General features: G+C 47.9%; 1 protein-coding gene across 23 annotated transcripts in view; it reads right to left on the bottom strand.

Moving 5' to 3' along the window:
- Positions 1-21,446, bottom strand: part of NRXN2 (neurexin 2) — a 292,189-nt gene that overhangs the window by 216,831 nt on the left and 53,912 nt on the right. For 16 of the 23 annotated variants that reach the window (XM_079956317.1, XM_079956316.1, XM_079956322.1 and 13 more), the window contains one exon: positions 10,133-10,201. The exons of 4 other annotated variants lie outside the window; for them this stretch is intronic. In XM_079956317.1, the coding sequence (XP_079812443.1) occupies positions 10,133-10,201 (69 nt within the window). The remainder of the gene's footprint in view (positions 1-10,132; positions 10,202-21,446) is intronic. 3 more of the 23 variants (XM_079956320.1, XM_079956319.1, XM_079956332.1) reach the window with 1 other exon arrangement.

The following is a 21,446-nucleotide window of genomic DNA, read 5'->3' as shown; positions in this document are numbered from 1 at the left end:
GGAGCTAAGGGGAGAGGAAGGCAGTTTGCTTGAGGCCCTTCCCTCCCCGGAGAGCCAGCTGCTTTTTAAAAAGACTTAGAAAGGTGTAGGGAGGAGGTGGTTAAGGACCAAGGAGAGGTGAAGAGCAGAGCAGCTGCTTGGCTTGCAGAATAGCTGATTGGCTACTGGGGATGGTGTAGCACTCAAGAGTAATGGACCTGGGCCACATCTGCACTCAGCATTTGCAGCATTATCATCCCACTTTGAGCTTCCCCAAAAGAAGGCTGGGAAGCATAGTTGGTTCAGGGTGCTGAGAGCTGTTAAGAGACCCCCTATTCCCCTCCAATACCTACAATTCCAAGAGTTCCCTGAGAACAAAGGTTGACTACTCTGAGAATTGCAGCTCTGGGAGGGGAATAGGGAGCCTCAGAACTAACAGCTCTCAGCAACCTCACAAACTACACTTCCCAAGATCCTTTGAGGGAAGTCATGTCTGCTTATGAAGTGCTATGATATGGCTGCAAATGCAGAGTGCAGATGAGGCCAGGGAGAGCTCAGTTAGCACTGCTGTGCAGCCATGAAGCTTATGAGGTATGCCGTGCAGGGTTGTTTTTTGAAAACAAGAATCTTTACTTCAACCTTCCTTAAGCAGCTCAGAGTGACATCACCTGTAGTTCCCATTATGGTGGGGAAGGGGGGGGGGGAAGCAAATAATGAATAAGGTGTAATGACTACACAGAATGCGAACCCATCCCTTGCATCAGCTCTCGCACCGACAAGCCTCCTTGCACACTGAGAGTCACATCCATGGCCCCCCTTCAGAGCTCCAGAGCCCACCCAAGCAGTGAGCAGGCCTCGCACAGGCAGTTGGATCAGCTCAACATCTGCACCCATCGCTCACTTGCAGGAACGCCCCCCCCTCCTCTGTGCCATGAGGATTCACAACTGCCAGCATGGGAGGGGCCCGTCCTTCGCCCCCGCAGAACGAGGCCGTGACTGAGCCAAAAGCGTCCTGTGTTGGCGGCGGCAGGCCACAGCGCCGACTCTGAAGCCGCCCCTCCAGCGCACAGCCAGCTTCAGTCATTAGCTCATCAACTCAAGACTTCGGGACAATTAATCCTATTCCCCTTCCCTTGGGACGCAGCACGCCAACATCCCAGTGCACGGTTGGCATAGCAACCAAGCCAGCAGCCTGATCCAGGGATGTTTATGTCCTCTTGCTGCAATGGAGGAGGGGGATGGATGGGGAGGGGCTACTGCTGCTGCTGCTGCAAGGGATGAAAGGCAAACAGGTAGATGCCGAATAAGAGGCTCAGCTGGGCTCTTTATAGTCTGCTTGCTCTCCTCGGAAGGGCTGCTCACCAAGGCAGGGCAGAGGATTCAGGCCCTGCTAGCAAACTGGGAATCCCCAACACACCTGCTGTCCTCCCCCCCCCCCTCTCTCTCTCACACACACACACCCTTCCAGGCAAATAAGCATCACAAATGGCACCTTGAGTTTACATCACAGACATTGCCCAAATTCTTCCTTGGGTACCAAGTAAGAGGAAGTAGGACTACCATACAGCTCTGGGGTCCTCTCCCACCTGAGTCCACAGGCAAGGAATCCACAGCCACAAGCAGCCCAGAGCACATTCTGGATAAGGATTTGGCAGCCTGAGAATGACAGTGCCCATTAAAAGAAAATAAAGATGCTAGTCCTCAGGGCTGCTAAGGCTAGTGTTTCAACAAAAGCACAGTTATGCACAGTGCCTGGCAATTTCAGAGTGGGCCTGAGTGCTGCGGTCAAAGAAGGGCTTCAGTCCCCCCACCACCACACATGTCCTCCACAGCAAAGCACACAAATGCATGCTGGAATAGCTCAGTTGGCAGAGCAATAGACTCTTAATCTCATGGTTGTGGGTTCGAACCCCACATTGGGCAAGTTTCTTGGATTGCAGAGGGTTGGACTGCATGACCCTCGCGGTCCCTTCCAATTCTATGATTCTACGATTCCTGTGATTCTATGCAAATGTGCCCAATCACACAGCAGGGCTCGTCTTGCCAGGCATCCTCTTTAGCACAGCTGATCCCTGCTGTGCTGGAGTACAGAACACTTTGGCCTGCAGTCTCCTGCATTCTTAACTGGACCACCTGCCAGCAGAAAGGGCACGTGCCCCCTAGAAGGGGCCATAGCTAAGTGGTGGAGCACCCCCTCTGCATGCAGAAGGCCCCAGGTTCAAGCCCCAGGATCTCCTGCCAAATTCCCGGGATTTAAAAGTGGGACGACTCCATGCAATCAAGGAAAAAAGGCCTGCGTCTTCTAAAACAAAACTAGGGAGAGGCTACTTCTCAGTGGTGGGATACGATACGATACGATACGATACGATACGATACGATACGATACGATACAATACAATACAATACAATAATCTTTATTGTCATTGTCCCATACAGAACAACGAAGTTGAAAAAATCTACATCAGACATTCGAAAACCAACAAGCCTGCTATCCCAGCTATCCCAGCCTGGTTCACCCCCTAAAAACTCTGATACGCCATAATTAAATACAATATACTCACACAGAGACTACCTCACACTGTGTTTAAAACCAAAATCGCATTTGGATAGAAACTGTTTCTTATGCAGCTAGTCCTGGTCTTTATAACCCTGCGTTGCAGGCAAAAGGTCCCATGTTCAAGACATAGTATAATGCATGGCTGTGATAGTCATCCTGTCCCCAAGCTGATTTTTAAGGAGGCTACTGGGAGGTCATGACTGGGCTGAACTGGAGGTAGGTGGGTTAAGAGTGGTGCTTAGTGGGGATTGAGGGGATTTCCCCTCTATACAAGATTGGATCCAAAAGCTGACAGAATATGCCGAATTAGACGGTTTATCAGAAAAAAATAAAGAACAAATCAAAACAGGAATTTGTTTCAAAATGGGAGGTTTTCAAAGACTATCTGAAAAATAAATATAGTAGTTTAAATTCTGTTGCAGCATTCGAGGAACTTCAGTAATAATTGCAAGGTAGATATAAGAAATTAGATTTTTTGAGAATAAGTTAAATTATGTTAAAAGTGTGTATTGGCAAAAAGTAATATGAATTTGAAATATGGAATAGACGGAAGGTTGGGTCTTTAGTGTCAAGACCAATAGATATTTTATTGTTTGCTAAGAAAATTATGTGTCTATGGTTATTTTTTTTTTGTAATTTGTGTGTAATTTGGTATTTGTGTTTTTTTCGTTTTTTTCTTGTTGTATAAATAAAAAACTTTTTAAAAAAGAGTGGTGCTTAGTAAGTCCCCGCCTCAGAAGATTCAGGGCAGATAAAAGGAAGAATTTCTTCATGCAGCACATGGTTAAACTGTGGAACTCACTCCTGCCGGAGTTAGTGATGGCTTTAAAAGAGGACTGGACCAATTCCTGGAGAAGGACAAGTTTATTAATGGCTAACAGCCACCATGGCTGTGCTCTGCTCCTACATAGCTGGAGGCAGTGATGCTTCTGAATGCTGGAGATTGCAGAAATGTCAGGCGTCTCATCCAGCCCACCCCATCTACTACTCTGATGGGCAGACACTCTGCAGGGTAACAAAGAAAGGTCTTCCCTGCCATCTGCTACCTGGGTCTCTAAAAGAAAACCCCAAAGGAAGCTAAGGGGTGAAATTAGGACCCTCTGCATGCAAAGCAGATGCTCTGCCCCTAAGAAGTGAACTCCTCCAGGTATGAAGGTGGTTCATGCAGATTCCGGAGAGTCAGAAAATGCGAAACCCTGTGCTGAAGGAGTGGCCTCCTTAGGGCTGCACTGAATTCCTCCCAAGGACTTTAAAAACACAGAGGGAAAAGTGACCAACAGAGATCTATTGGCCTCATCCTGAACTAAAAACCCCAGAAAGAAACTGATCTCTGTGATGTGAACCGGCTGACACCAACCCACCTATCCCCTGATAAGAATTAGGCTCAGTGGACAGGCAACACCAGTCACCCCAGGGTTGGCTGGATGATGCCCCCAGGCAGCTCTTTGGCCTTTCCCAGGAAGTGTGGCAGGGTCTTCTGCCCTTGCCCAACAGTTCCCCGCTCTCCCATAAAAGCTGCCCTTTCCTGATTAAAATCAATCACAGCCTTTTCTATATTAATGGCATCTTATTTGTATTGAATGCATCATTAATGTTAACGATCCCTGGGAGTCTTCCCCCACCCTTCCTGGACGGAGTGTATTAATTGCTCACTTTGTAATTAAATATTAAGGCTGGGAGTTTTCACGCTTCACACAGCTGGCATGTTTTTTTTGGGGGGGGGGGGCGTGTGCCTGAGTGAGAGACGGGGCTGGCGGGCGTCAGCCTCTCCAAAGATGCGGGGAGAGGCAAGGTGGTTCAGCACAGATGCAAACGCCCCCACGCAATATCGGACACCGCTTCTGCAAGATGCACACACATGCTCAAAATATCTCGGCCAAAGAGGCGGGCCAGGGGTAGGCATGTGCCGTAAAGAGAGAGGACAGTCCTCTCTTTGAAGGGCAATCGCATGGCTGTCCTTTGGCGTTGGCCTCTACTGGAAATGGGGGTGCGGTCCAAAGGAGGAGGAGGGGGGCCCCTCAAGAGTTAGCAGTGCATGGACAGCAGGCACACACAGGTCACCTTCTGGCACTTCCAGACAGGGGCTGAATATTTCAAATGGGTTGCTGAAAATGGGCTGTCAGCAGCTGGGTCGGCACATGGCGTGTGTGTGGTTTTAAAAAACCACACACTGGAATTTTTCAAAAGGGCACATCTGGATTAAATGGGGGGAAGCCAATGACGTCATCATGTGGACACTATGAAAGGCTTAGCATGATCTGCATCCCACAATCATGGTCCTCCTGCTGATTTAAATCACAACAATTTTTCCTAAATTTGCACCTATGCATATGAATGAGCATGCCCTGTTTTTCTTGCAACGTACAAGCGGCAATCTGAGCGTGCAAACACATAACAGAGAGGTGGACACTGAGCCCAAGACTTGCGCCACCACCCCCAGTTCTGAAGGAGAGGCAAAGGGGATGGACACCCACAAAGTGCCAGGCTCAGAGCCCCAAGACACCTACATGGACAAACCTGATGACCGGAGACAATCATAGGGCAGGAGCCTACCTTTGCCTGGTTACATATATCTAAGGACAGAGCCACATACCATCTCAGCAAAGGCATCTATCTTCCCAAGCCCCTTTTTTAAAAAAGGCAACATAGATACAGGGAGCTTGGGTGGGGGCAGGCTTTCAGGGGGAAAGAAGGGAGGAGGCTTAACTTAAGCGAATTCCACCCTCCTCCCAGCTCTTCCTTGCAAATGCCCTTTGCCAGCCCTGTAGTTAAAGAGGGACCAGCAAAGGACTGGAAAGATTTGTGGACATCGGTGGAACTTAATTCTGTCTAAGACATGAAGGAGGAAGGTGTGAAGCTGCAAACTCTCTTTCTTTGACTTCATACAACTTCAGTGCTACCAGTTAACTCCAGATATAAGGGATCACACCTGCCAACACCCCCCCCAAATGTCACACTTCCAAACAGGGCTGGGAATATGGCCATCTGAAATGCTGGAGAGCAGGTAAAACTGAGCCAGAAGGACCAATGGTCTGACTCTGTATAAGGCCCTTTATTTAGAACAATGAGGGCTGGAACCTTATTTCTAGGGGAAGGGCTATTGTTCAATCACAGATAAGGTGTTTTGCATGCACCTGGGCACAATCCTGACATCTCCAGTTAGGGCTGGGCAAGACTTCTGGGCTGAAACTATGGAGAGTTGGACTAATGGTGCTGTCTCTTGTGCCCCTACCCCCTTCTTTGTGACTCTGCGCACTGTCACATAAATTAATCTGGAATAACTGGTCCCCCCTCCCCTTGCCTTGCAAAACATTAAGGTGGGTGCTCTCAACCCAGGTAACCTTTTTCCAGGACCACCAAATATCCAGGTTAAGAAGCACACCAGAGGCACCTAGAGGTCACAGGCAAGCATGCTCTCAAAGAAGCTGAGTTGCACACTTCCTGGAAAAGCCATGGTCTGCTGTCTCTGCCCAAACTCCCTTCAAATTTGCATTTCTAAAGTAAGCAAGTAAGGCACCAGACTCCTTCTGGAAGGGTTCAGCAAAGATATGATCGCTGAAAATGTCAGTCCTTCCTCTGCATTTGCCCCAGGCCAGATCAGGTGTCTCTTTCTTGGAGAGACCTCCAGCCCACCCTCTAGTCTTCCAATTGCATTTCTCAGAGATGGAGCCTCCTCCCTCTTCTTGAGCAGTCATGAGAGCAGATGTGCCCTGTGCTTGCTAAACTGGAGGCATTTTACCTGCACAGTTTTTACTGCTGCTGAAGCTGGAAACCAATGCAAGACTATTGAGTAGCTTAAATCATATTTCCAGTCTGTTGTCTGATTTCTTTGTTAAGCGGGATAAGAATGGGGGAAGCCAGTTTAATTTGTAGCTGGACTTAATTAAAAGAAGGCTTCATGGCCTATTCCTACATGCTTCAATTTTGCTGCTAAGGGACTTTTAAAACTCTGTACAGCTCACACACACTGGGGGAGGGATAAAATGCAATTAATATATACTCCCCTATCTATTAAAACCCATCCCACAGTCTGTCCTCGCCTTCTTTGTCTGACACATGTGACCCTAGTTGGTATCCAGTTTCCCTCTGACACCCCCTTTGTCTCTTCAGCCAAACCAATACCAATACCAATACCATCACCTCTTCCTCTTCTACCCTTGAACCAGTCTCACTGCATATGCTGGTTTTCCTCTGTGTTCCCAGATAGACTTCTGAGAATATATTTAGCTCAAAAACCCAATACAGCTCTTTCAAACATAGCCTATCGTTAGCACGCTGGTTATTGATTTCGTTTAACGCCTTTGGTAAATATGCTGATTCCCGTTTTTTTGCTACAACAAAATTGATTCTGGGTCTATCTCCAAGGGCCTTGTTAACCCTTGGGGTGCCAAACGATAGAGTGCACCCAGGTCTCAACATCAAAAGATCCTCCCCAAAAGGGGTGCCAGGACTGCACGTGAGAACAGCAGACTTGCAGGCAACTGCAAACCTTGTTAACACCCAGCACAAGCCCTCCACTCCTCTCCCCTGGCACACACAGTTGTCCACAGTTCCACTAGAGGCACGTAGCCATCTGCACCCAGAGGAGGCCCCAGCAAAAAGATGCACCATACACAAACAGAGACTGTCCCTTGTCTGCAAGGTTGTGGTTGCACTGTTCTGCTGCAAGGGGGAGGAAGAAAGTTGTCCACAGTGTTTGGTGTGCGCATCACACAAAAACGGGAAATGCTATTCTGTGCCACAGAGGGGAAACGCATGAGCCAAAGTTTCATGCTCCTGCGAATGTTTCGAAATCAAGCAACCCAACAGCGAAAAGACAAAATGTTCACCACTCCAGTGAACTGCTCCCTCTTCCTGGACACCCCATGACACACACAGAGAGAGAGACACAGATTAAGGCTTTTGAAGCACACAAGGGTCCTTTCCTCGCAGGGCACTTTTGCAGATAGCAGTTTGCAATTGTACACACCTTCACCCAATAACATCACCTAAAGCAGCAGCTATATCCAAGTGGCCCATACACATAGGTGGGCATTATTCAAATTAGTGTGTAACAGTGCTCCCCCCCCTACTTAGTGGTTCCACAGACCATATTTATATATATACACACACACTATCTAATGTATCTGTCTTTCTATCTATCGATATATCTAGTTTTTCAGAAAAGAGGGGCTAGAAATTGGTGTGTCAACACACCGATAAACAAGGGCATACAGAGTTACTGCTTCCACCTTTAGCCTGCCTAGAAATATGGCAAGGGGGAGTGGCACAGCCATGCAAGGCCAGTAGGTCTGCCCCAATCGGAGGTGACCAGTGGAAGCACTATCTCTCTCTGCATACACATGTAGGCAGCAAGCTTTTAGGAAGGGCATACATGGCACAAAGCGGATTATAACTACTCTTGCAGAATGTGCCTTAGAGTCACAAACAGCATGTGGCAGGGAAGTCATGGGGATGGCATTGCATGTACAGCACCTGCCTCTAGCACTGAATGCATATTATCACTCAGCACGTACGGACCCTAAGTTAGCATGCCACGACCACTGAACATGCTCAGTTGTCACTGGGCTTTTTTATTTTATTTTAAGTTATAATGCACACTAAGTATATTTTTGTAAAACTTCTGCAAACCCCAGGAGTTCCCTCAAGCAGTGGGCCCTTCTCCAGCCACATTAAGGTAAAGGTAAAGGTACCCCTGCCTGTACGGGCCAGTCTTGACAGACTCTGGGGTTGTGCGCCCATCTCACTTAAGAGGCCAGGGGCCAGCGCTGTCCGGAGACACTTCCGGGTCACGTGGCCAGCGTGACATCGCTGCTCTGGCCAGAGCCAGAGCCAGAGCCAGAGCCAGAGCCAGAGCCAGAGCCAGAGCCAGAGCCAGAGCCAGAGCCAGAGCCGCACACGGAAACGCCGTTTACCTTCCCGCTGGTAAGCGGTCCCTATTTATCTACTTGCACCCGGAGGTGCTTTCGAACTGCTAGGTTGGCAGGCGCTGGGACCGAGCAGCGGGAGCGCACCCCGCCGCAGGGATTCGAACCGCCGACCTTTCGATCGGCAAGCCCTAGGCGCTGAGGCTTTAACCCACAGCGCCAGTAAAACTTCTGCAAACCCCAGGAGTTCCCTCAAGCAGTGGGCCCTTCTCCAGCCACATTAGCAGTGGCAAATTTTAAAGAATTGCATCAATCTACATAAGATTTAATAATAATAATATTAATAATAGGTACCTATAGCAAATTATTCAGTGCTTGAAATTCTCTCCTCCCAGACTTTTGTAGGAAAGAGTACCGAAGCTTAAGGCTGCAGCCCTGGGTGCAATTTCCTTGGAATAGGCTCCAATGCACACAGTGGGATTTACTTTCATTCTGATTGCCACCCACCATTTCACAGTTCTAGCTAAAGGGGATCAGCACCACAATGTCATTTCATGGGCGACTTGGGCTGTGAGACTTGGGTGGCGTCAAACAAGCAATGTGGAAACCAAAAGTCCCGATCATTATGAAGCACATTCAATGGCTCCAGCACTGCAGCTTTTCCCACCTGGTGCCCCTCCAGGTGTTATGGGTCGCTGATGGGTAGTCCAAAACATCTGGAGGGGCAGCACATTGGCAAAGGCTTTAGCAGACAGTGGTGGATGCCTAGGTGCCAAAGGGCAGGCAGCAACAGAGCTGCTGAATGTGGGACAACTTAAGTGGCTGTGGGCAAAAGCAAGCTTCTGGGTTTCACCAAACTCTTCAGTCATTTTAAGTAAAGGGACCTCTGACCATTAGGTACCGTTGTGACCAACTCCGGGGTTGCGGCGCTAATCTCACTTTATTGGCCGAGGGAGCTGGCGTACAGTTTCCAGGTCATGTGGCCAGCATGACTAGGCCGCTTCTGGCGAACCAGAGCAGTGCATGGAAACGCCGTTTACCTTCCCACCGGAGTGGTACCTATTTATCTACAATGGTGCCTCACAAGACAAAATTAATCCATTCCGCGAGTCTCTTCGTCTAGCGGTTTTTCGTCTTGCTATTAGCGCTATTAGCGGCTTTTAGCGGCTTATCGGCTTAGCGGATAAGCAGATAAGCGGCTTCGCGGCTTAGAAAAAGGGGGGGGGGGGAAACCCCGCAGGAACTCGCAAGACATTTTCGTCTTGCGAAGCAAGCCCATAGGAAATTCGTTTTGCAAAGCATCTCCAAAATGGAAAATCCTTTCATCTAGCAGGTTTTCCGTCTTGCGAGGCATTCGTCTTGCGGGGCACCACTGTACTTGCACTTTGACGTGCTTTTGAACTGCTAGGTTGGCAGGAGCAGGGACCGAGCAACGGGAGCTCACCCCGTCACGGGGATTCGAACCGCCGACCTGCTGATCAGCAAGCCCACGTTACTAGGAAGCAAAGCCCCAATTAGCAATATTGGCCTTAAGGGAACAAGAATTGCCACTGTTTCCCAGTCACTTCCACTTATGCTAATGCCAAAAGCCTGCATACTCTATGGCAACGTAAATAAGGTAAGCCAAGCAAAGAGGACCCATTTAACCTAATTTGCACTCCTAATTCAGCTGCAGGCACACAGAGGCTTTGAGGTTGGGGAAAGGAGGAAAGGGAGGGTTTACACTGACCTTTTGATGTCTGGTGCACCTCACTGGCTCCTCTCCCAGCCCCCCCTTCCGAGTACAGTAGGGACCCTACTGGAGAAGCAGAACCACAGCATTAGGGAAGATAGGCCAGAAGCCCCCCGACCCACCCCATGCACAGCGCATCAGCCCCACACGTGCCTGGACACCAATGACCGGCTGAACCTCCCAGAGTGCAACAGAAGAATGATCCGTTCCAAAATTAGACTTCTGGGATAAGATGGCTGCAGGTAAACACACACTCACTCCTCCCCCCCTTTCCAAATGTTTCAAATGGCTTAGTAGTAGGAGCAGGAACAGCATTTAAGAAGAGGCAGCCACCTGTCAGGGATGCTGTGCTGACATCCTGCACAGTAGACTCTACATTGACCAAGCAGCTGAACCAAATGACCTCCAAGGTCACACCCAACTCTTTATTCTATTATTTCGGCAGCAGTTAAGAACTTCCTAGTGGTAAGAGCCGCTCAGTGGTGGATAGGAGGTAGTGGAGGCTTTTCAACGGAGGTTGTCTGGGCTAGATGATCCTTGAGGGTCCCTTCCAACTCTACAGTTCTATGATTCTGTGACTTCTCCCCACCACCACCACCACTCACACACACACTTTGTATTTTGAGAATATGAATGCTTGCCACAAGTCACTTTGGGCACAGCACAGGCACCCTGGAAAGGGGCCATACAAATAAACACAATCAATGTGCTTATATGTGCCCAGAGGTCAAACTGGCTCTACTGGGGGAGCCACCTGAGACCTTGCTTCCCCGCCCTGCCCTCCATTTCAGAGCTAATTCTGGTTATTGTTAAGTCGTGCTGACTACAGTTTGCCCAACTCACCCTTTGCAAACCCGTTTAGGACCAGGGTTGCAAACCAGTTTGTGCTAACTGTGGCTATAGAAAATGCTGGCTCAATGCTGGCCAGCTATAAATAGTGATATGAGCTGGGATGCATGCAGGCATCCTTCAAAGTACTGGGTACCAGGTTTCTTCCCCCCCCCCCCACCGCCACCCAATAATTTCTAGAGTTAGTGAATGTAGGCAATTACTAAATGCCTGAAAGTCTTCACCTGGGTGTGAGACAACTCAACAGTGTAAAAATGCAGGCTGAATCAGTTTCCTGGGCAGGAATCGCCTGGGAAGAAGAACCATAATGTAGTTCAAAGGAAGGGAATGGTCGACCGACACGGGCAGTTACCCTGTGCCAGGCAACAGAGGAGTGTGAGCCCTTCCTCCCATGAGGGGATGGTGAACAGAGACAAAGAGCAGGTATAGGATTTCAGTGTAAGCTGGGAGGGGGGAGTTCCAAGTGGACAGTGGGTGGTGATGTAAACCGAAGGAAAGCTGTGGTGTTTTTAAAGAGAGGTTTGAAAATGGGGGCAGGGAGAGGCTGGGCTGGCTGGGAGAGGCTGCACACAGAGACCGGGGAGCATGGCTGGCTTCTGCTCTGGACCCGTTTGCTGAAGCTATCAGGAGAGCAACAAGAGATGCTCCTGGGGTATAATATTCTGCAATCCCTCCACCAAAACTCAAGTGTAAATATGTGCAAATAAACCACAGACTCCACTATGCCTAGGGTTGCCACCTTGGCACTGGCAAAATACAGGATGGGGCTGGGTGGTTGGTGGACAATTTCACACACACACACACACACAAAATATCCGGTACTGAAGTGACTTCAAAGCAATCCATTACAATCTACTGCAGCCTGACAGGATGGCCCCTCTTGAATTTGTCACACATGCATGTGCATGCAGACATACACAAGAGTTTGCAAATCTGTCTGTGCTTGGCTACCCAGAGCTTAAATGCATGCCCTTTCACACACATGCATTTGGAGAGGATCCCTAACTTGGCAGAGACAGAGAAAGATAAAAAGATCTGAAATAAAAGGACAAAACTGTTATCAATATAGGACATAGCGTTTTATATTGAAATACGGGGCAATCTTGTATTATACAGGGCAGCTGGTAACTCTAAAGGAACACAAACCCCTGGAATCTTGGCACACTGCTCGGCAGAGATTGGGGTGGCCGATGACAATCTCAGAGCGGCCTGTGTAGTGGAGCCACAGAGCCGCCCTCTCAACACTGGCACTACCGGCTTACCTGGGTGAAGCTGAGGCAGCGAGGCAGGGGCACCAGATTGGCTCTGCCAGGCCCCCGACACCACCCCAAATGTGCCACTGCCCTGCCCCACTCAGGTAAGCTGTAGTGGCATCTGGTGCTGCAAGTTGGCTTCGCCCTCCCCCCTTCTACAAACAACAAGCTACAATAGTTATTATAATTATTTATAATATATGTAACCAAAGGGATAGAGATTTAAAATCTCCCAAATGTTTGAAGCCATGGGGAGAGGGGAAGGACTGTTGTTTCCCCACCCGGCGTTTTCAGGGGACGACGACTGGGATTTGGGGAATTAAAAAATAATGCATAATAATATTCAGTACCATTTTCTAGCATTCTCTAAATATCAACAGTCACTTCGTTCACATAAACCATATTGTGCATAATTTGGTTTACCAAATAAGTATCGTGTCTGGTTTATCAAAAGTACTATACAGTTTCTACAGACAATAATTACAAACTGAATTTGTAAGTTTTTGTTGTTAATGGAGCAACAAGCTGTTGTACCATAAAGGAACTTCTTTGGCATCTCTTTGGTTTTGCCAGTTTATGAGGAGCCAGCAAAAAACAGTAAAAGCAGAATCTGTCCACATTCTCACATTCTAGTAAAACAAACTATTGAATATTCTGAGAATTATTGTTTCCTTCAAGTCCTCCACAGTGTCAAGTAGACATAAAGCACTCTCGCTTTCCCACAATATATGGTGTTTTAAACTGGGGGCTATTGTTTTGTTTGGTACTATGATATGTATTTTTGTGTTATTATATTGTAAACCACCCTGTGATTCTCGGATGAAGGGCAGTATGGAAAGTTAACAAATAAGTAAATAAATAAATAGAGCTGGAAAAAAGAGAGGAGTGGGAACAAAATTCTGTGAACTCTACAGGAAATTTATTCAGTCTCTTTCTCTTAGCTATCACTCACTCTCTGTTTCAGTTACTTCATATTTGTCACCATCACATTCTCCATGGACTTCTCAAAACTGAAGGTTTGCCCAGACTGAAACAAGCTTCTATCCTTTCGCATGCCAGCTTATTTATTCCTGCGATTGTACGTTTGTTTTCAACTTTTTCATCGTTGTGTTTTAATAGTTGTCACCAGCTCTGGAACATTAGGGTGAAGGGCGAGTAAATTATAATTTACTTGATTTGTTATATTTCCAAACTTGGACCAGTTTCTTTCAACATGACGCAGAAGATGGAGCAATCTGAAGTAGGTAAGAAGCAAAAGGAGACAGAGGCTGTGTTGTTGTGGAAAGGCTTTGCCCTCATGTTGCAAGAGGGATATGTTTGGCAGAATCCCAGACTGCCTTCCTCAGCCTGAAGATATTCTGCTCTCTGCAACACTGGAATGTATCTGTCCAACATCAAGCCCAAAGTGTGCTGCTTGTTTTGTTATTGGGTCAGTGCTATCGTCATGGACAATCCTTGCCTTTGAATCTTGGGCCCAACAGAATCTGCAACAGCGTGAGTTGGATGGCAACACAATTGTGTTGCTCTGAGCCTTTCTGCCACCCTCAGACATTTGAGGCCTAGTCAAGAGGGCCGAAAGAGATCCACCAACCATGTTTACAAGAGGAAGGCCAAAAGCAGAGAAGGCACTGGGTCCTTCTTCCTCCCCTTGCGACAATGGTCAAGAGGCAGAAATGCATCTTGCATTTGGGAGCTGAATCCTCAGCTACAAGCTTGCATGACCTCAGTGCACATGAATTGTAATGAGCTGATACAGTACACAGTCTTACATGAAAGTCTTCCTGTTAAAACAATTTTAGAAATCATTTTGGGGGACTAAATATACAAACACCTCATCTTAAAGGTTTTGTTCATCAATCTAAAAGAAAATATTTCACCATCCATCCCCCCATCCCCCAGTTTTTCAGGAAAAAGCAAACAAAATGCTTTTTGGTGGGGAGGATGGAGAATGCAAGTATTTCTTTATTTATTATTTAATCACCTGCCACACATTCTCAAAGCAATGTACAAAATAAGTTAAAAACACAGAAAATAACAGCAGGTAAACAGCAGGCAAAGTAGAAACCCTTGGCAGAGACCATCGCCATCCAGCTTTGAAAGCTTGTTGGAACAAAAACATTTTCAATTGTTTCTGGAAAGTGCAGGTTGTGGGCGCCTGTTGTATCTCAGCAGGGATGCTCTTACCCAGAACAGGGGCAGCCACACTAAAAGCCCTGCTCCAAGTCACTGGGGAATGGGCTTCTGATATTCTGGGGATTTGAAGGAGAAGCTCTCCAGCAGAAGGCAATGACTCACTGCGTGTATAAGGGAAAAGGTGGAACTTCCAGTAACGTGGTCCTAAGCTGTATTGTGTTACTACCAACCCCTTGAACTTGGCCCTGCAGCAAATTGGCAGCCAGTGCAAATTTCACAAGCAGGGTGTTGTATGCAAGTGACAATCTGCCCCCCAAAGGGACAGGGAGTGGAAGTTAATGCCCCCCTGGAGACTGTAATGTCATGGGATGTCAGTGGTTCCTCATAGGACCCCCTGGCGATGTTGTAACTCTGTCAAAGGAGCAATGGACACACTGTGCTTCCTTGGCAGGCAGAGGCCACCTCTCCCTACCTGGGAGGAGGAACCAAGCACTATGATGTTCTCTGGATCCAGACCTGCTGGGCTCCAGCAAAAGGCAGGGCTCGCAGGGGCTGCCATAGAAACTCCCAGCCTGCACATCTTAAGGTGTCGGAGCTCAGAGCGGGAGGCAGGTGCCTCACCAAGCCTTACAAAGGAACATAGAAAGCCGCCTTATGCTGAGTCAGACCATGAGGTCCCTCTAGCTCAATATTGTCTACACTGGCTGGCAGCAGCTCTCCAGCGTTTCAAGCAGGATTGGGTTTGAGCCCCATGTTGGGCAAACAATGCCTGCATTGCAGGGACTAGATGACCCTTGTGGTACCTTACAATTCTATGATACTAGAGTGACCTTGGATAGCTGAAACATGGCTTCAAACGCAGATCTCTTTATCCCCAAGTGCAGGCATAGGCAAACTCGGCCCTCCAGATGTTTTGGGACTACAATTCCCATCATCCCTGACCACTGGTCCTGTTAGCTAGGGATCATGGGAGTTGTAGTCCCAAAACATCTGGAGGGCCGAGTTTGCCTATGCCTGCCCAAGTGGATAGCGCAGCTGGTTAGAGCATGGTGCTGATAATGCCAAGGTTGTGGGTTCGATCCCCATATGGGACAGCTGCATATTCCTGCATTGCAGAGGATTGGACTAGAATTCATCGGTTCTCAATCTGTGGGTCTCTAGTTGTTGTTGGATTACAACTCCCATCATCCCTGAGCTCTGGCCTTGCTAGCTAGGGATGACGGGAGTTGTAGTCCAACAACACCTGGGGATCCACAGGTTGAGAACCGCTGGACTACATGATCCTTCCAACTCTATGATTCTCTGCCAGTCCTACTTGAGAGATGCCAGCAGGGATTCAACGTGGGACCTTCCACATGCAAAGCAGAAACTCTACCTCTGAGCTACGGCCCTTCCCCCAGCCAGGCCTCAGGATAGCTGAGCTGTTCCCTTGCTGGGGTAGCAGGAGGATCACTGGCCCAGTCCCTGCTCTGGGCTGGCAGGAACAGACAGCAAGGGAGGAGCATGTGATTCCTGCACTGCAGGGGGTTGGACTCAATGACTCTTTGGTCCCCCTTCCAATTCTACAATTCTATGATCAGTGGGTTTTCTTGCTAAAGCACTGATATGCTGCCTTTGGGTTTCCCCAAAGGGGAAAGGTGGCTCTCTGGCTATTGCTGAACCACAAGTCCCAGCATCCCTGACCATTGGCCATGATGGCCGCCTTTGAGAATGTGGTAGCCCACCTACACCCTGATGATACAAGCAACAACACCAATCAGAACTAAACACAAACAATGGCAGAAATGCAAAAGATCATTCTGAAAGGCAGATTAGCCAAAACCACCCAACATTAGACCACAACATCAATATATCTGGGTTCTCCTGTCTGAGGCAAATCCTTAACAAAATGTCTGAAAGAGGTGTTTAAAAGATCAGTAGCACAGCTCTGTAATGAGAGGATAGTACACTCTGGGGGCATCCACGCTGGTGAATTTTATGTTTCACTCCATGGAGTTTTGACAGCTGGGATAGATCAGTTGGTAGAGTCTCTTAATGTCAGGGTTGTGGGTTCAAGCCTCACATTGGGCAAAGGAGTCCCACCTTGCAGGGGGTTGGACTAGATGACCCTTGTGCCCCCTTCTAATTAAGTGTGCTCTTCTACATACCAGGAAGGTGACCTGCCATGGAGCTCCATCCCTAACCTGCTGCATCTAGCACTGGGGCTAGAATACTGAAATGCTTTTCAACGGCTCCTGACACCTGTCTATCATTGTGGAGAATGGGCTGGGCTTGGGGTACCTGGATTCAAAATCTCAGTTGGCCACAAAGGTCACATTGAGCTCTGGGGGAGTGGGGCACAAATGCATTCAAATAAATTTGGAGGAGGGTGGCTGCTACTCTTTCTTTGTGAAACCAGCAACCACCATTCCTTCCTTCACAACCTTCAAGTTAGACTGCTGCAAAACAAGCATTCACGGGGCTGCCCTTGGTGACAACCTGAGCTATCCAGACAGTAAAAGAGCAGGAATGGACAATTTTTTCTCTCTTGAGAGCCACATCCCCTCCAGAACAGTCTGTTGAGGGCCTTTTGGCAGCAGTAGGTAGGGCTGAAGCCCCCCTTTTCTGCCATCCCTCCCCCAGTTCAGCAAACTGCAGGAAGAGGAACAGATCGATCTCGCCAGATGTATGAACTCATGGCTTACAGGGGATTTTCTGAATTGGGCCCAAGGGCTGCTGAGTCATATGGCCCATCCCTGGAGTGGAAGAACATAGTGACACATGTGCCCTCAGCAATCCAGGAACAGCTCGCAAATTCCCTGCCCCAGGAAATTCATTTGGCTTCCATTCTGGCGATGTTTCAAAACCAGCAAAAATAAATACATAGTTCTGAAGGTCTGGCTAACTACCTGATCTGGTGTTTCGCTTTTTTATTATTATTTTTGGCCCTGCTCTTCTTCTTTGGGAACTTTTCATCGGCTGTGTTGTTGTTTGCGTTTTTAAATACATTGTCTGTTTCTAATTATTACTATTATCATTATTAATACCTAATTAAACCCTAAACACCAATCATTAGTATCGATTGTGAAGAGCATCCCCGACAAAATCAGGACCTGCTCCAGTCGGACTGTCCCTCCTTCTCCATTTTAAATGTTATTTATCATTTGCTGTGGTACTTTAAAATTGTAAACCATATTGGGTGGCTTTGAAGGCAGTATATAAATGCAATGGGGGGAAAATGAATAATATCTTCCTGCAAAGAATCCTGGGAGGAGTTGTTTCCCAGAGTTCCCTGTGCAGAGGGATTGACTGTTAAACCACTCTGGGAATTGGAGCTCTGTGAGGGAAATGAAGGGGGACTCCTAACAATTATCAGCGCTCATAACAAACTACAGTTCCCATGATTCTTTGGGGGAAGAAGCCATTACTATTTAAAGCGGTATCATAGTGTTTTAAACACCTGGTGGCGGATGTGACCCTGACACCCTGTACATGGAAGTGGCTCTTTCCCCCTCTGTAATCTCTTCATGCCAACCCTACAGCTCTGAACCTGGTTTACTGTCGCTTCCAAGGTCAAAGAGGGAACAAGCACCCCTAGCAAAAGAATATCCAACTCCAGGGGCCTAGAATTTTGAGGATCCTTGTGGGGTGGGGTAGGGGCCTGCTGGAGCCCCAGCCCCTAGCAGGGCTCCTGCATGACAGCCTCTTGCCCTGGGCCTCCCCTGCAATGCTGGTTGGACAGGTTTGGGCAGCTGCCATTTTAAATTTCCCATAATGCCCTTGAGCAACACTGGGGCATGGAGCAAAACTTAAAATGGTGGCTTCTTGGCCGCTTGACGCTGCTGCCCGGGGAAGGCCCACCAGCAGAGGAAGCCCCAAGCCCTCCTGCAGCTGGTGCCCCTGGAACGCCAGGACAGTTATAGAGGGGAGCCTCTGGCTTTGTTACACAACAAAAGAGGACACTATTTATGAGATTTCCATCATGAGAGATATCCCAGGGCCACTGACATATTTGGAAAACAAACAAGGAAACATTCGAACATAAAACTAAAGTTAATCCATCTAAAACAATTGCAACCATCTGCTAAGTTACATGTGCCAGGGTGGCAGCTCACTCCTGAGGCCCCCATCCTTCAGGATCTCACAGATATCCTTCATTTATAGCTCCCTGGCTATGCAGGCTGGGGTTGAGAATAGCCGGAGCCAGAACAACACCTGACCAAGGGTGTTCTCCTCCCCTATCCTGGAGAGTCACCCAAAACCACACCTGGTTATTATCCAGAGAAATACTATATTTCCTCCAATAGGGCTGACTTCCTGCATAAAGGGTGCTATCCATAACTCAGCTCAATGTGGATGGTGAGCCCCTTAATTCCTCCATGTCTGTGTGGGGTTCCCCTCCAACTGCTGCTGTCCCACACTTTCTCTCCCCTAATTCTGGAGAGTCCCTGTGCCATTGTTTCCCAAACTTACAATAATCACGTACCCCTTTAGTCTTACCAACATCCCCCTTCTCGGTAAAAGATAATTTGGGGGTAGTTTTAATAATACTGTTTTATCTTTGAATTGTTTTCTGCAGGTAAATATAAGTATGATGAAGTAAAATATATATTTTTAATGCCGTGTAGCCTTTGAAACCTACACTTTGGAAAACAGTGCCCTATGCAATTGATGTAGCTCTCCAATTTGGATTTTCAGAGCAAAGGCAACCTCCAGCTTTAGGGAGGAAAATATGTGGGGCGGTAGTAACAGGAGCAGAACACCACATGGATGAGGGGGAATTAAAAGGGGCACTAGGGGGGCACCATCCACATTAAGCCAAGATATGGATGGGCATGGCACCTGATGGTATCCTACTTGTGGCAGAGGCCTTTGACCTGGTAGCACCAAGATGACCAGTGAGGCCTTACACACCATCCCATCTTCACACTTAGGATTCTGCACCAAGTCTCAGTGGTATGTTTTCTGGCAGCCTCAGTGCAGCCGTGTGTGTGTGTGTGCATGTATATATGTATGTATGTGTATCTATCTATCTAATAATAATAATAATAATAATAATAATAATAATATTTTTTTATTTTTACCCTGCCCATCTGGCTGGATTTCCCCAGCCACTCTGGGCAGCTTCCAACAAAACATTAAAATACAATAGTCCATCAAACATTAAAAGCTTCCCTAAACAGGGCTGCCTTCAGATGTCCTCTAAAAAATTTGGTAGTTGTTTTTCTCTTTGACATCTGGTGGGAGGGCATTCCACAGGGCAGGTGCCACCACCGAGAAGGCCCTCTGCCTGGTTCCCTGTAACTTGGCTTCTCGCAGCGAGGGAACCGCCAAAAAGTCCTCGGTGCTGGACCTCAGTGTCCGGGCAGAACGATGTGGGTGGAGATGCTCCTTCAGGTATACTGGACTGAGGCCGTTTAGGGCTTTAAAGGTCAGCAGCAACACTTTGAATTGTGCTCAGAAATGTACTGGGAGCTAATGTAGGTCTTTCAAGACTGGTGTTATGTGGTCTCGGCGGCCGCTCCCAGTCACCAGTCTAGCTGCTGCATTCTGGATTAGTTGTGGTTTCTGGTAGCCCCACACAGAGCGCATTGCAGTAGTCCAAGCGAGAGATAACTAGAGCATGCACCACTCTGGCGAGACTTTCTGCAGGCAGATAGGGTCTCAGCCTGCATACCAGATGGAGATGGTAAACAGCTGCCCTGGACACAGAATTGACCTGCACCTCCATGGACAACTGCGAGTCCAAAATGACTCCTAGGCTGTGCACCTGGTCCTTCAGGGGCACAGTTACCCCATTCAGGACCAGGGAATCCTCCACACTTGCCTGCCTCCTGCCCCCAAAAACAGTACTTCTGTCTTGTCTGTCTGTCTGTCTGTCTGTCTATCTATCTATCTATCTATCTATCTATGGGCACTTAGCCTGAACTAGAAACTGGGAATCAATTACTAGCTGAAGTGAGGCAGGCACACAGCATGATGAAGTTTAGGCATCTACTGAAGACATTTTTGTTCAGGAAGGCTTTCCCTGTGGTATGACCTGATCATTTATGGAAGATCAATTTTATATTTGATTAAATGCTTTTGTTGTTTTAAGAGCTTGTTGAATTGATTCTACTGCTTCCAGAGCTTGTGTTTCAGTGTTTTATTCTGTTTTTACCCTGTACACCACTGTGATGGCTTTATGCTTTGAAGCTGTCTATAAATTTAATTTTAAAAAAACAAACAAGCAACAACAAAAAACTTGATACCTCCCCGTAAAATGGGTCATATCAAAGTCACAAAATACAATAAATAAGGATTGCTGGTTTATCATGGATTATGGGGCATCTGAAGCATCATTCGGTGCAGGCGCCCCAGCCCCTCATTTGCTGGTGTAAGAACAAGAGCAAATTCAGGGAGCCATTGTGAAACTTGGCTTGAGACAGCATCCACACCTGGGATCCTGGTCTGTTTCTCTTCCAAGAAACCAGAATCTCTTGCCAGCCTGAAACATAGTTTGCTGCTGGCTGCTGGATCCTGGCTCACTGGGAAGAAACAAGCCCTGATCCTGAATTGGGGCACCACAGGAAACCATGCTTAACCGACCCTCCCTAGCTTGTTCCTCCAGTTCAAACCCTGGGAGGGGAGGAACAGGAGAGATCCAGCCATGTGCACAGCTCATTCCCAAGCCACCATGATAAGCCAGCAACTCTGGTTTATCACTATGCCAAGGTGATGGGCATTGTGGTTCAACAGAACAGCCCAAGGGCAGCTAAAGGGTACTAAAAAGGAAACTATTTTTGGCAGGACTTTTCTGGTCCCTAAATCCCGTTATGTTAGGGGTGTCCAGTTGATCCCTGCATCATCCAGATCCCCAAAGCCGACCAGGACATCACACCTCTCAGTCGAGCGTGGTTCAAAGGAGGGCATATGTGCGCAGGAATATGGTGGCAGCTTCCAGGGTCAACTCCTGGTCTGAAGGTGGCCTTGGTCAAAGAAACCTCTAGTGGACCCCATTCTTCATCAGTACACCCTGCCAAGAGCAGCATTTGCACACTGGGCGCAGCCACCACCCAAATTCTCCGCAATGCCCAAGTACAATGACAGTCACCATG

Source organism: Podarcis cretensis (genome assembly GCF_951804945.1).
Source record: "Podarcis cretensis genome assembly, chromosome: 16".
NCBI classification, from domain to species: Eukaryota; Metazoa; Chordata; class Lepidosauria; order Squamata; family Lacertidae; genus Podarcis; species Podarcis cretensis.
The sequence above is the reverse complement of the archived record's forward strand: the minus strand, read 5'-3'. Positions and strand labels throughout refer to the sequence as shown.